This window comes from Balaenoptera musculus, chromosome 7 (genome assembly GCF_009873245.2).
Source record: "Balaenoptera musculus isolate JJ_BM4_2016_0621 chromosome 7, mBalMus1.pri.v3, whole genome shotgun sequence".
Taxonomy (NCBI): Eukaryota; Metazoa; Chordata; class Mammalia; order Artiodactyla; family Balaenopteridae; genus Balaenoptera; species Balaenoptera musculus.
The window spans coordinates 63,208,700-63,224,635 of record NC_045791.1 but is presented as its reverse complement, the minus strand read 5'-3'; the positions used below and the strand labels follow the sequence as shown (position 1 = coordinate 63,224,635).

The 15,936-nt window shown below is 36.0% G+C and overlaps 1 protein-coding gene across 2 annotated transcripts in view; it reads right to left on the bottom strand.

Annotated features, from left to right (window-relative positions):
• Window positions 1-15,936, bottom strand: part of DNAJC10 (DnaJ heat shock protein family (Hsp40) member C10) — a 55,579-nt gene that overhangs the window by 19,215 nt on the left and 20,428 nt on the right. For both annotated transcript variants that reach the window (XM_036858012.1, XM_036858013.1), the window contains 5 exons: window positions 7,255-7,298; window positions 6,475-6,612; window positions 3,296-3,385; window positions 2,404-2,517; window positions 743-857 (listed from right to left, as the gene is read on the bottom strand). In XM_036858012.1, the coding sequence (XP_036713907.1) occupies window positions 743-857; window positions 2,404-2,517; window positions 3,296-3,385; window positions 6,475-6,612; window positions 7,255-7,298 (501 nt within the window). The remainder of the gene's footprint in view (window positions 1-742; window positions 858-2,403; window positions 2,518-3,295; window positions 3,386-6,474; window positions 6,613-7,254; window positions 7,299-15,936) is intronic.

Below are 15,936 nucleotides of genomic sequence, written 5' to 3'. Positions count from 1 at the left end.
ATTTTCTTATAACTCTCCCTCCTCTCACCCACCACTAGATGATATTTTAAGCTTCTTGAGAGCAGAGTCCATGTCTTATAATTTTGCATTCCTAACACCTAGAAGAGTGCTTGTCATGTTAACAGGCATAGTTATCAATATCTGTTATTTACTGACTGTGTTACAGTCAGTAGTTTATGTCTCTCTTTTGCTACATTTGACCTTTTTCAGGACAGGGACAATGTTGTGTTCCAAACCCTAGGAATTGGAACTGTACTTTCATGATGCAGGGCTAAAGTCCCAAACAAGGTGAAATGCAGAAATATAAATTCAAGAGAGATAACAAAGCAGTTAATGGAGATATCTGGTCATCCAGTGTTTGAAAAATCCAAAACAATGTCTAGAAATTGCCCATAATGATTGAGATGCTACATTTGGCACATTGAAATGGAAACTAGATGTTTCTTATTTTTGTCAACAATACAAACCCTGAAATTACTTACTAGCCTGACAAGTCATCAGAGCCCTTGCTGAAACAGTGATCAAAATATTGGGGAGAAAAAATGGATTTATTTTAAAGAGTAAAGAAGATAAAACAACTATATTTAATTCAAAATATCTTTCCCCACAAGAAACAAATTTACTAATAAATGAGAGCAAAGTTATTTTTCGTAATCATGTCCATATAAAACAAGGATAAAAAGTAGAATTAAGAATTACTATTTGAAAATCGAGAAATTTTTATCACTTTTTCCCTTCTTACCGTGATGAATTTCAAATTCCTTAGTTCCTTGTCCTTTAAATACTGCTAGACATGGCTGAAAAACATAGAGATTACTACAGATGTCTGGTGCAGAGGAACAGTCAAACTTGCCAACCTAAAGTATAAAGAGAAGGTTTAATCCGTTGAAAATAAAATCTTACCCATTCAGTTAAATATTCATAAGGATAATCCAAAAATGACATTGCTATAACAACACAGCTTCTAAACAGAAGTTAATGGACCATGAAAGTAAGAGACAGAAATCATTAATTTACATTTAACACTGAAACTATATTTAGTTATAAAAAAAAATGCCTCCTAGAGATTTCAAAAACCTGAGAGGAAATTTCCAAGAAAATATTGAGTTGTTTAGAAACCCACCCTTCTAAAAATGTAGAGAATATTTATATAATCTTGGGGTGGGAGAAAGAGAGAATGTCTTAAGAGAGACCCTACAAGCAGAAATAATAAAGAAAAAGGTTCACATTTTCATACGGTATGGAAAAAAAACCCAGTGGGCAAATGATAAAACAAAAAAAATATTTGTAGCATTTAAGACAAAGCATCTATTAAGAAATAAAAAGATGAACATCCTATCAGGAGAAAGAAAATGGGCCAGAGACATACATGGAAAATAAAGTAGAAAGCAAATAAATGAAAATGAGTATTATTAACAAATCACTTTTGGCCTATCAGAACAGTGCTAATTATAAAGAATGATAATACCAGGGCTGGCACTGGTATAGAGAAATGGTCACTTACATGCTGTCAGTAAGAATATAAACTGAAATAAACTTCCTGGAAGACTCTGGTAATGAGGATAAAAAACTTTGAAGAAAATATATAACCTTGGTTCAAAAAATTCCTCATACTGCAATTTTGCAGTATATCTTTTTGATATAAAAATGGAAACAAAGTCACCAGTAAAAGAGGATTTGTCAAACAATAATGATGTAACCATACAGTGAAATACTGCTTGGTCTTTAGGATGATGACCGATACATTTACATATACATACACACATATCCACATATATATTACACTGGTATGTGGAAAAATTTATATCACTAAATGGAAAATTTTACAAAAGAGAATTTAGTGAATCTAATTTGATTAAAAAGCATACATATAAATTTACATGTGTGTCTATTACAATGGCCATTACAATATGCATATATGTGCACACACATACATATGCCCACACTTAAAAAGCTTGAAAGGTTATTATAACAGTAAATTCTTAGTAGGTTTATTAACAGTGGAGAAAATGTGGATAATTTTTAGGCATTCTACTTTAATTCATTTTTGTGCTTATTTATATATCTTAATTTAAAATAATGAATATGAAATTACTTACATAAAGAATTAAGAATTTAAAAAAGGGAAAGATATCCTATTCTATAGTATGCATTCCAGAAAAACTATCATACAGATTTATCACATAACAACTACCCAAGAGAAATGAAGGTTAACCTTTTTCGGATATCATTTTAACTTTTAATAGAAAAAAGAAAATGCAACAGAAGAACAAAGGCATTTAGGGGTTTCTTAACCTAGAATTTCAAATAAACATTTTTATGTTATTTAAAACATTAACTTTATGTACTAAATTAAGAAGAAAGCACATAAGCAGAAGGCTAGGCAGAATACACTTTTCTTACTTGAATATGTTCATTTTTAAGTAGAGTTTTTAGTTTCTTCAACTCAGGATCATTTGAATTTTCATTTTTTCCAAAATGAAAAAATAAGAGCCACCGATGATGAGCCAAACGATCCTTAAAAGTGATTAAAGAAGAAAGTGATAAAGGAAAAGAAACATCAGAGATGGGAAATCCTAAGAGTTCTATCAATAATTTCTATTTCTTTGACTTAATTTTAACTATCCTACCCATTACTTCAAAATATTGTCTAAAATTCAGACCCAGTCATATTCTTATTTTGTAGTTTATTTGGAATAATGCTATATAAATCAATTATATAATATTACACAAAGAAAAGAGTCACTAAATCATAAAATCTTAAAGACGATGACTGTGCCAGGAAAAAGTATCATTTCAACAACACAGAGCCAAAAAGCTGAAAGGCGGGGAAGTCAGATTTCTTCAGGTTTAACAAAAAGTTTGGTAGGGATATAGACTTAGAACACTCTGGGATCAAAAAGTAGAAAAAATAACTGATTCTACTACAAACTGAATATTTCTAAAGTTGCTTCTTAATTCTCAGTGAACAATACAGATAGTTCTGTAAGCGAGAACAAAGAGTTCCAAATCAGATCCAAAGTTGCTTTGTGATCAAAATCTTGCCTTTTCTGGTGCACCTCCTGCGGCCTACCTTCAGGACTAGTTAGGTTTCCAAAACTACAGATCCACACTGAAGCTGCAACGCCAGCAACCCTGGCATTAGAGTTCAACCTAGAACCAACTGATATATATATAAGTCCTTTGAAACTGCTACTTCTTCTCCAAAATGAATAAAACAAATGCTGATTTTAAAATGTTAAGATCTGAAATGTTACCAACATTTAATACTATTTATTATTAAAAAAAATATTACCTCTAGTGTGTTTGCCGAAAGTAGTTCAAAATCTGGAAGGTTATGCATTATTTCCAAATATATTTCTTTAGCATCCAATGAATTAAGAAACTAGAATAAGAGAATCATATTGTAATCTTTTTAATCAACGTTCACTTATTTTAGTGTCTTAGTTTTTCAGTTTTCAGAGAAAGAACTTTTAAGGGAAAAAAATCATAGAAGTTACACAGTTTTTAAGCTAATTATCCTAAATGTTGTCCTTTTCCAAAAAAAAAAAAGGACAGTATATCATATTGTGGCAATTATTAAACTGGGTTGTTTCTTTAAAAAATAGTGATGTAAAATATATTTCATTATTAGGTGTTTCATTACCTGGAATTTTCTATTAACTGTGTGGCATATTCTATGATAATCCTCAAAATAACCTGGAGTGACCTCTGGCTCACTGGGAAAAATCTATGGTATGTTCAATTTAATTTTAATGCTAACATGTTTTACAGAATGCCAATGCTTTACGAATTCTTTAAAAATTGTTAAAACACTAGAATATTTGGTGATCTAAGATGCTTCATACCCCAATCAATAATTAATAGGAATTAAGATAAGAAAAACTTATTATTGGAAAACTGGAATGGACTTTGTTTATTATAGAGATTTTTAGAAATAATGTGCCAAAACCAAACCACTTAGGAGTTTTACAGAGTAAAATGTATATATATAAGAGATATATTTTAAATTAAATATATTTTAGATCTAGGTCTCTTATTTAAAACAAAACAACTGAAATAGACACATCTCGATTCTAACAAACCTTCTTTATTTCTGTCCATATTTTATCCTCAGCATATTTTTCTCATAGAACTCTCTTTGCTCTTCTAATTCTCATGGAAGCAGCTGCTATTACAAAGAGTGCAGCAATAGTTACATCAAGAAAATGTATACAGGGGTTGATGAAACAGTTTATTGTATATCTTTAATTATAATAAACTATTTGTTTGAAATTCATATATTACTTGAAAGATCTAAAACTCCATTAAAAACTTGTAGGAACTACCACTGTATTCACAGTTTAATTGTGTTCGACATGAGAATAATCAATAGAAACAATGTCTATAACATAAGAACAGAAAACTCAGATTTTCAGCTTAAAAAAAAATCTGTAGCATATTCTCAAAAATCTATGAAATAACTTGTTACCAAAGGGCTTAAAAGGCCAAAACAGAGGACTTTCATGTCTCAGTACTATAAGCTCATTCACTTCAGTCACATTCATGAAGATTTTACTAAAAATACTCCCATAGCAGCTTATATAAATATGTAAGTTATAAATCCAGTAGAACCTCCTTATAAACCTGTTTGTTTTAGAGTAAAATTTGGCAGTTACATCTAGAAGGGTACTGTCCAGCCTCTGAATTTCACCTGCCAGACATATTTAGCTGGCATAGTGTTTTACATTTTTTAAAACTTGAATGCTTTTAGGAGGGACAGGGACTTTTAATTTGTCACTCTGTGTTGTCACATTTCTAATATCACTCATTTATGTTTCCTAAGATCATATACGAGCTTGCTGTTTTATATCAAAAAGCCCAAAGACCTCACTGAAATATGAGATTGTAGTACTGAAGGCAGGAGCCTATATTAAGTGATGGCCAGGGTACAGGCAATCCTCATGAGCTAATGGCACAGTGTAAATAAACCCAACTTTTCTGGGCATTCTGGCAATATGAATTGAATTTAAAATTGCTGCAGCCATCTCATTCTGAACAGGTAACGGAAGAAGCGCACAAAGGTGAACAAGATAGTCATTACAACACTGCTTACAATCATGAAAAAGTAGAAACAAATATCTATCAAGAGAGGACTGATTAAACTCAGTATGTTACATTTAGTCAATGGATTACTATTCAGGAATTGTTGATGTATTTTTGATTGATGTGTATATTTATAGGAATTATTGTATATACTGCTATTCAGGGACACACACACACACACACAATATAAGGCACATAAGTAGGCACTATATATAGTACTTATGTGCCAGATATTCTTCTAGGCATTTGGGATACATCAATGGAAAATCCAAACTTAAAATTTACTGCAGAAGAAAAATAATGAAAGAGTAAATAAATAAGTAAATTACAGTGTATGTTATAAGGGGATAAGTGCAATGGAGGTGGATTATGGAAAGATTTTAAAGACAGAGCCACAGATTTCCCTGATGAATACGGTATAGGTTATATGGTATGAGAAAAAGAGGGGTCAAGAATGACTCCCAAAGTGTTTGGCCTTAATGATAAAAGATGAAGTTTTCATCAACTGAGATGGGGAAAAACTGGGTACAGCAGACGTATGGGGAAATATGAGGAGTTTAGTTACAGATCTAAGTTCAAGACATCAATTAATATCCCAGGGGAAATACTGCATGGGCTGGAGAATATCCATGTCTGGGCCAAAGACAAAACTGGTGAGTTGTCTGCATGAAGTCATAATTGTATGTACATATAGGTAGAGACCTGGAAGGGTATGTACCAAGATTTGATGGTGCTTGCCTATGGGTGATTTAATTTTAATGAACTTTGTATCTTTCTTTATACATTTATATACCAAATATGAATTTCTGTAATGAATATGTGTAATCTTGTCAATACCAAAAAAGGAAAAATTAAAATACAGAAAAGAAAACTAAAGGTAGTCTGTCTTATATCAGTCTTTTTTTCTTTGTGGGTTCTCTAGGGACCTATCCGATATCCCAGTATTTGTCTCAGCTCCTTGACAACTATCTTGAACCTCAGTTTCCTCATTTATAAAATTAGGAATGTGAACCACACCAGCAGTTGCCAAACTGAGTTTACACCAGAATCAAACAGGGTGCTTTAAAAAAACAGATACCAGGTTCCATCTAAACCTACCAATGATCTATATTTTAACATTAATGGAAACCAATAAATATTCATTTAACCTAAGAATGTATTCCATACCTTTGGGTTTTTAAAACTGTAATGGTTTATGCCAGTTTAAAAATAATCCTTATAGCTTAACTTTATAAACTGAAGTATTAAACAGAATCCCAGAAATATTTGTTCTAAATAATTAAGTGTCCTATAATCAGATGATATAAACTGGTTCATTGTTTTGCTCATTGTTTACAAAATGATGTATTTGAATACGTGTGTGTGTAAAGAAATTAAAGTGATTCATACCAAAATACCACTTTTCTCTTTGTTATTTAAAGTGGCTCCAGGAGGAAAATACGCAGTAGTACTTGTTGTAATGTCCAAACTTTTACAAAGGTTGTCCTGGGTGGCACAGTCCATCCATCCTACATTAACAAGACCATCCTAAAATGGAAAAAAACAAAAAATCGTGTTGTAAGTGGAAGAAAAAGTTAAAAGGATTTACATTTAGCAAAAACACAACTTTTCTACTATTAATTAAACTTTTAAAAAGAACACTAAAAAAATGATGCAGATTTGAATAACATGATTAATAAATTTAATCTAATATATATAAAAATTACACCTTACATAGGAAACATTTTCAAGCACACACAGAACATTAACAATCTTCGTAAGCGGCAAACTCCCAACCCATAAGGCAGCTTCAATAGTGTTAAAGTATCAACAACACACAGATGGCACTCCCTGACCATAACATGAGAGCTAAATAAGTAAAATAACAAAACGACAAAAAATAAAGTTTAGAAATGACAAAAACACTAATATATAACTTTCTGGTTAAAGAGGAACTCTAATGGAATACTTAGGAGTGAATGATAATGAAAGCACCACATGTTAAAATGTATTGAACACAGCTAATTAATTAGAAAGAAACTTATAGCTATGAATACATTTATCAGAAAAGCAAGATTACAAATAAGTGAGATAAATGTTTAAGAAACCACCAAATAAAATATTTGGAATCAGTTTTTAAATGTGTTTCTTAACATGGTGATACAATTTTACAAAGTAATTGATGCTTACCAACATCCCACTTAACCTGAGACGTGTCTGTGAAGTCAAACAATCTGGTGGGGGAAAAAAAAAACTTATGAGGCAATTTCAGCTTAAGTCTGTACTTTCATTTGCTGTTCCCCCAAACCATCATGTTGATTCTTAGGCAATTAATTGGGCTGTGCTGGTAAATACTGAGACTTTTATTTACTAGGTAGACATAGAGGTCAATGTCTCATTCTTCTCCCTCCCCCCGTCCCCTTTTCTCTCCCTACCCCTCCCTTCCCTCTCCTTAGTCTTTTATTCTCTCCCCTTAGTTTCTCAGGATTTCCAGCTAAAGAAAAAAGAAGGAATTCCCTTTCAAGTACCTCTTTAGGATCTTATTCTCAAATGTCTCCTCCTATCAACAGTACCCTTTATCCAACGGATCTCATGATTTGGGGTAATGAAATGTAATGCCTATTTGATAAATAACAATATGTGCAGAATCCTTAAAATACAATACAATCTTAGAATAGCTTCTTCACTATTTTTATGTAAGTCCTATAAATATGAATGCTACGATACAATGAGATAGATTTAGAAGAAAGGGAGATGCAGCATCACAGAGCTCATGGGGATAGGTAAAATCAATCTACCTACAGTAAAAGTAAAATAATGTCAGAAAGCTTTAAAAGTTTTCCTTATGTGTGGAATGGAGAGAAACATGTGCATTAGGCCAAAATGAGAGAAAACCCCTCAATGACAGACTAAGTTTAAGGGTGATTAGGTGATTTTTGCTGCAAGGCAATACCTTTCCAACATAGCAGCATAAAGGCTGAGAGGTGAAGTATGGGGAAAAGATCCATGTTGGGATTAAACATATGAAAATGCATTAATTAATTAGGATATTTTCTAACACTAGGACCAATTTTTAACCAATCTTATTGCTTGAATACAGTTTATGCTTGTGTAGGGTACTGAACTTCCAACTTAATTTACTAGGGGAAAGGGTCCTAGAAACGGAAAGTTATCATCTTCAAATATATACTTTTTTTTTTTTTTTAAGGTCGCAGCACATGACATGTGCGATCTTAGTTCCCCAACCTGGGACTGAACCTGTGTCCCCTGCATTGGGAGTGTGGAGTCTTAACCACTGGACCACCAGGGAAGTCCCCCAAATATATACTTTTATGAGGCAAACATGTACATTTTTTAAATGAATACATATGAGGGAAAGTCAGTAACTGCAAAAAATTATTATTTTGTGAGGGTTGTATCTGTCAACAACTAATTATTTTTTCGAAGTGTCAAAAACATTTGTAGCTATCTGATGGTATAATTTACCGTATGTATAATTAAGCTGAAAAATTTGCCCATTGAACATAAACCACATGATACTTGAAGAAATTAATAACTGTAGAGGAGAGATCAAGATGGTGGAGTAGGAAGACATAGAGCTCACCTCCCCTGACAACATACCAAAAATACATCTACATGTGGAACAATTCTCATGGAAAACTAACTGGAAAATGGCAGAAGAACTCCTATACAACCAAGGCTGCAAGAAAGATTTCCATATAACCAGGTAGGATGGAAAAGGCATAGGGTTGGGACCCCCACCTGAGAGGGATCTGAAAGGAAGAGAAGGTCCCCATGGGCAGACCCTCAATGTGGGGAGCAAGTGGGTTGAGCCACAGACTGGGCATTCCAGTCCTGGGGTCCTGCAAGGAGGAGACAAGCACCCTTGGCTGCCGGGAGAACTGCTGGGACAGACAGAAGGGCTAGAGGAGCCTAGACTCTACTCATGAGGAGTATGCATGTGCTGGTTTACCAAAAATCAGGGCGGAGAGAGCTTTGCACTGGCAGCTGCCACTTCGCCACACTCCCCAATCCGAGCTGGTTGAACATCCCGGCCCCGCTCACTCCATACCACAGCCTGGTGCTAGATTTGGGCCAACCAAGCCCTGGGAGAAGACTTGGTCTAGTTATGCAGAGACAGACTGGGGGTCCTGGGATGTGACCTGGGTGGAGTGGAGGTGGCCACTGTCAGCACTTGCTCAGGTAGTGCTGCAGGAGCACCCCGCAGTTTGCCTCCCAGTGGAGCCGATGCTCTGGCTCCACCCACTCCACACAGCAGCTTAGCCTCGGAGCTGGGGCAGACAGGTCCTGGGAGAAGACTGCCACGGGGTCAGCCCAGTGCTCTGGTGGTAGCACAGCCGCCTCAATTCCTGCAGCCACTACACCCCAACCCCCAGCCCCAGCCTAGTGAATGTCCCAGCCCCACCCACTCCACACCACAGCCTTGCACTAGATCCGGGATAAACAGAAGAAGGGATGAGACCTTGGGCTGGTTCTGACTGGAGCCTCGGATGACTACAGAGGAGGTGTACTGGTCCTTTGTGAGCACATGGGCCTCACTTGCTTCAGCAATCACCTCCTTTGGGGGCAGGGCACCACTCAAGGGGAATGGAACCTGATTGAGCCAGACCCTCAGGGCATTTACTCCAACAGCTGGGGAGCAGACCCTGTCCCTGGCAGGGCGGCAACAGCTAGGCAGCAAAGAGGAAGTCCTGCCTCACACCCTGCACAGTCTTTAGATCCCCCAAAACCAACCAAACCCCCTATATAGGTGATAACAACCAGCATACCCCGAAGAAAGACATGGCTGGTGGCCATCGTACACACAGAGTCTACACAGGGATGCTACCACATAAAAACACCCCTTTAAGACCATAATAGATAATCGTTTCTCCTAAATTCAGAAACAGAGACAGTTAAGTAAAATGAAAAGGCAGAGGAAATACTCCCAATTAAAAGAGCAAGAAAAATCCACTGAAACAAATAATGAAACAGAGCTCACCAGTCTACCAGACCCCAAGTTCAAAAAGGTGGTAATAAAAACGCTAAATGAATTAAGAAAGATCAATATAAATGCAGATCACTGTAACAAGGAACTAGACACTATAAAGATGAACAAATCAAAAATGGATAATTAATTCAATTTCTAAGATAAAAAGAAATCTAGAAGCAATGTACAGCTAACTAAATGACACAGAAGAATGAATAAGTAAGCTGGAAGACAGAATAATAGAAATCACCAAATCAGAAGAGCAGACAAAGACAAGTGAAAAAAACAAAAATGAAAGGAACTTACAAGATCTATAAAATAATATAAAATGTGCCAACCTATGCATAATAAGGGTTTGAGAAGGAGAAGAGAGAGAGAAGGGGATCAAAAACTTATCTGAAGAAACTATGGCTGAAAATTTGCCAAACCTAAAGAAGGAAACAGATATCCAGGTACAAGAATCACAAAGGGTCCTAAACAAGATGAACCCGAACAGACCCACAAGATATATCATAATTAAGATGGCAAAACTTAAAGACAAAAAGAGCATTCTAAAGGCAGCGAGAGAAAAACAAAGAGTTAATCACAAGGGAACCCCCATAAGGCTATCAGCTGATTTGCAGGCCAGAAGGGAGTGGCATAATATACTAAAAGTTCTGAAAGGAAAAAACCGGCAACCTAGGATACTCTATACAGCAAGATTATCATTTAGAATAGGAGAGATAAAGAATTTCTCAGACAAGCAAAAACTGAAAAGATTCAGTAATACTAAACCTACCCTAAAAGAAAGGGTCTTCTCTAAGCCACCACAGTGAGAAGCCCGCGCACCGCAACCACAAGTAGCCCCCGCTCGCCGCAACTAGAGAAAGCTTGCGCGCAGCAACACAGACCCAATGCAGCCAAAAATAAACAAACAAACAAACAAACAAACAAACAAATAAAAGATGGGAATCAGGGTAGACAGGAATAAGGGGAGATTAAGACTGCTTACTGTAAACCTTTTAATGTTATTAAATCTTTGAACCACACCAATATATCACCTATTCAAAACGTAAAATTACATTAAAAAGTATCTTTACCCAAAAAAAAAAAAAAAAAGAAAAAAAGGGTCTTCTCTAAATGGAAAAGGAGCAAGAAACTATAGGAAAGAGAAAATCAAAATAGGCAAGGCAAATATATAGTAAGAATTGAAGATCACTTAAATAAGCTAGTATGTAGACTAAACAGTCAAAAAAAAATTGTAAAAGCGACTCTATAATAAAAATAAAAGGATAAGTATAAACATGTAAGATAGGATATCAAAATTGCAAAGTATCAGGGAGGGGAGTAAAAAATGTACACCTTTTAGAATGTGTTTGAATTGAATGACTATCAGTTTACATCAAGTAGATAGAGTTACGGGTCAACATACCTAAATTCCACGGTAACCAAAAATCAAAAACATAAAATAGATTCACAAAGAGCAAAAAGAAAGGAAGTCACGCATACAACAAAAGAAAATCATCAGACCAAAAGAAAAAACAAAAAGAATAAACAAAGAAGAACTACAAAAACAACTGGAAAACAAGGATTAAAATGGTAATAAGTACAAACCTATCAACTACTTTAAATGTCAACAGACGAAATGCTTTGATCAAAAGAGTGCCTGATTGGATTAAAAAAAACAAGAACCTGAAATATGCTGTCTACAAGAGACTTACTTCAGGATAAAAGACACACATAGACTGAAAGTGAGGAGAAGGAAAATGATATTTCAGGCAAATGGGAATGACAAGAAAGTGGGGGTAGCAATATTCATATCAAACAAAATAGACTTTAAAACAAAGGCCATTAAAAAAAAGACAAAGAAGGGCATTATATAATGATAAAGAAATCAACACAAGAAGAGGATATTATACTAATTAATACATACGCAACTAGAGATAGAGGAACCAAGATGGCGGAGTAGAAGGACGTGCTCTCACTCCATCTTGCGAGAACACCAGAATCACAACTAGCTGCTGGACAATCATCGACAGGAAGACACTGGAACTCACCAAAAAAGATACCCCACATCCAAAGACAAAGGAGAAGCCACAATGAGACGGTAGGAGGGGCGCAATCACAGTAAAATCAAATCCCATAACTGCTGGGTGGGTGACTCACAGACTGGAGAACACTTATACAACAGAAGTCCACCCACTGGAGTGAAGGTTCTGAGCCCCACGTCAGGCTTCCCAACCTGGGGGTCCGGCAACGGGAGGAGGAATTCATAGAGAATCAAACTTTGAGGCCTAGTGGGAACTGACTGCAGGACTTCGACAGGACTCGGGGAAACAGAGACCCCACTCTTAGAGGGTGCACACAAAATAGTGTGCGCATCGGGACCCAGGGGAAGGAGCAGTGACCCCGGGGGAGACAAAACCAGACCTACCTGCTAGTGTTGGAAGGTCTCCTGCAGAGGCGGGGGGTGGCTCTGTTTCACCGTAGGGACAAGGACACTGGCAGCAGAAGTTCTGGGAAGGACTCCTTGGCCTGAGCCCGCCCAGAGTCTATCATTAGCCCCACCAAAGAGCCCAGGTAGGCTCCAGTGTTGGGTGGCCTCAGGCAAAACAACCAACAGGGAGGGAACCCAGCCCCACCCATCAACAGTCAAGTGGATTAAAGTTTTGCTGAGCTCTGACAGCCACAGCAACAGTCAGCTCTACCCACCACCAGAGCCTCCCATCAAGCCTCTTAGATAGCCTCAACCACCAGAGGGCAGACAGCAGAAACAAGAAAAACTACAATCCTGCAGCCTGAGGACCAAAAACCACATTCACAGAAAGATAGACAAGACGAAAAGGCAGAGGGCTATATACCAGATGAAGGAACAAGAAAAACCCCCAGAAAAACAACTAAATGAAGTGGAGATAGGCAACCTTCCAGAAAAAGAATTCAGAATAATGATAGTGAAGATGATCCAGGACCTCGGAAAAAGAATGGAGGCAAAGATGGAGAAGATGCAAGAAATGATTAACAAAGACCTAGAAGAATTAAAGAACAAACAAACAGAGATGAACAATACAATAACTGAAATGAAAACTACACTAGAAGGAATCAATAGCAGAATAACTGAGGCAGAAGAACGGATAAGTGACCTGGAAGACAGAATGGTGGAATTCACTGCTACGGAACAGACTAAAGAAAAAAGAATGAAAAGAAATGAAGACAGCCTAAGAGACCTCCGGGACAACATTAAACGCAACAACATTCGCATTATAGGGGTCCCAGAAGGAGAAGAGAGAGAGAAAGGACCAGAGAAAATATTTGAGGAGATTATAGTCGAAAACTTCCGTAACATGGGAAAGCAAATAGCCACCCAAGTCCAGGAAGGGCAGAGAGTCCCATACAGGATAAACCCAAGGAGAAACACACTGAGACACATAGTTATCAAAGTGGCAAAAATTAAAGACAAAGAAAAATTATTGAAAGCAGCAAGGGAAAAACGACAAATAACATACAAGGGAACTCCCATAAGGTTAACAGCTGATTTCTCAGCAGAAACTCTACAAGCCAGAAGGGAGTGGCAATGATATACTTAAAGTGATGAAAGGGAAGAACCTACAACCACGATTACTCTATCTGGCAAGGATCTCATTTAGATTTGATGGAGAAATCAAAAGCTTTACAGACAAGCAAAAGCTAAGAGAATTCAGCACCACCAAGCCAGCTCTACAACAAATGCTAAAGGAACTTCTCTAAGTGGGAAACACAAGAGAAAAAAAGGACCTACAAAAACAAACCCAAAACAATTAAGAAAATGGTCATAGGAACATACATATCAATAATTACCTTAAATGTGAATGGATTAAATGCTCCAACCAAAAGACACAAGCTGGCATGAATGGATACAAAAACAAGACCCATATATATGCTGTCTACAAGAGACCCACTTTAGACCTAGGGACACATACAGACTGAAAGTGAGGGGATGGAAAAAAGATATTCCATGCAAATGGAAATCAAAAGAAAGCTGGAGTAGCTATACTCATATCAGATAAAATAGACTTTAAAATAAAGAATGTTACAAGAGACAAGGAAGGACACTACATAATGATCAAGGGATCAATCCAAGAAGAAGATATAACAATTATAAATATATATGCACCCAACATAGGAGCACCTCAATACATAAGGCAACTGCTAACAGTTATAAAAGAGGAAATTGACAGTAACACAATAATAGTGGGGGACTTTAACACCTCACTTACACCAATGGACAGATCATCCAAAATGAAAATTAATAAGGAAACACAAGCTTTAAATGACACAATAGACCAGATAGATTTAATTGATATTTATAGGACATTCCATCCAAAAACAGCAGATTACACGTTCTTCTCAAGTGCTCACGGAACATTCTCCTGGATAGATCACATCTTGGGTCACAAATCAAGCCTTGGTAAATTTAAGAAAACTGAAATCATATCGAGCATCTTTTCCGATCACAACGCTATGAGATTAGAAATCAATTACAGGGAAAAAAAGTAAAAAACACAAACACATGGAGGCTAAACAATACGATACTAAATAACCAAGAGATCACTGAAGAAATCAAAGAGGAAATCAAAAAATACCTAAAGACAAATGACAACAAAAACACGATGATCCAAAACCTATGGGATGCAGCAAAAGCAGTAATGAGAGAAGTTTACAGCAATACAATCCTACCTCAAGAAATAAGAAAAATCTCACATAAACAATCTAAACTTACACCTAAAGGAACTAGAGAAAGAAGCACAATCAAAACCCATAGTAGAAGGAAAGAACTCATAAAGATCAGAGCAGAAATAAATGAAAGAGAAACAAAGAAAATAGCAAAGATCAATAAAACTAAAATTTGGTTCTTTGAGAAGATAGACAAAATTCATAAACCTTTAGCCAAACTCATCAAGAAAAAGAGGGAGAGGACTCAAATCAATAAAATTAGAAATGAAAAAGGAGAAGTTACAATGGACATTGCAGAAATACAAAGCATCGTAAGAGACTACTACAAGCAACTCCATGCCAATAAAATGGACAATCTGGCAGAAATGGACACATTCTCATAAAGGTATAACCTTCTAAGACTGAACCAGGAGGAAATAGAAAATATGAACAGACCAAATCACAAGTAATGAAAGTTACACAAGTAACTGTGACTAAAAATTTTCCAAGAAACAAAAAGTCCAGGACCAGATGGCTTTACAGGTGAATTCTATCAAACATATAGAGAAGAGCTAACACCCATCGTTCTCAAACACTTCCAAAAAATTACAGAGGAAGGAACACTCCCAAACTCATTCTATGAGGTCACCATCACTCTGATACCAAAACCAGACAAAGATACTACAAAAAAGGAAATTATAGACCAATATCACTGATGAATATAGATGCAAAAATCCTCAACAAAACAATAGCAAACAGAATCCAACAACACATTAAAAGGATCATACACCAGGATCAAGTGGGATTTATCCCAGGGATGCAAGGATTCTTCAATATACGCAAATCAATCAGTGTGATACACCATACTAAAAAATTGAAGAATAAAAACAATATGATCATCTCAATAGATGTGGAAAAAGCTTTTGACAAAATTCAACACCCATTTATGATAAAAACTCTCCAGAAAGTAGGCAAACAGGGAACCTACCTCAACATAATAAAGGCCATATATGACAAACCCACAGCCAACATTTTTCTCAATGGTGAAAAACTGCAACCATTTCCTCTAAGATCAGGAACAAGACAAGGTTGCCCACTCTAACCACTATTATTCAACATAGTTTTGGAAGTTTTAGCCACACCAGTCAGAGAAGAAAAAGAAATAAAAGGAATCCAAATCAGAAAAGAAAAACTAAAACTGTCACTGTTTGCAG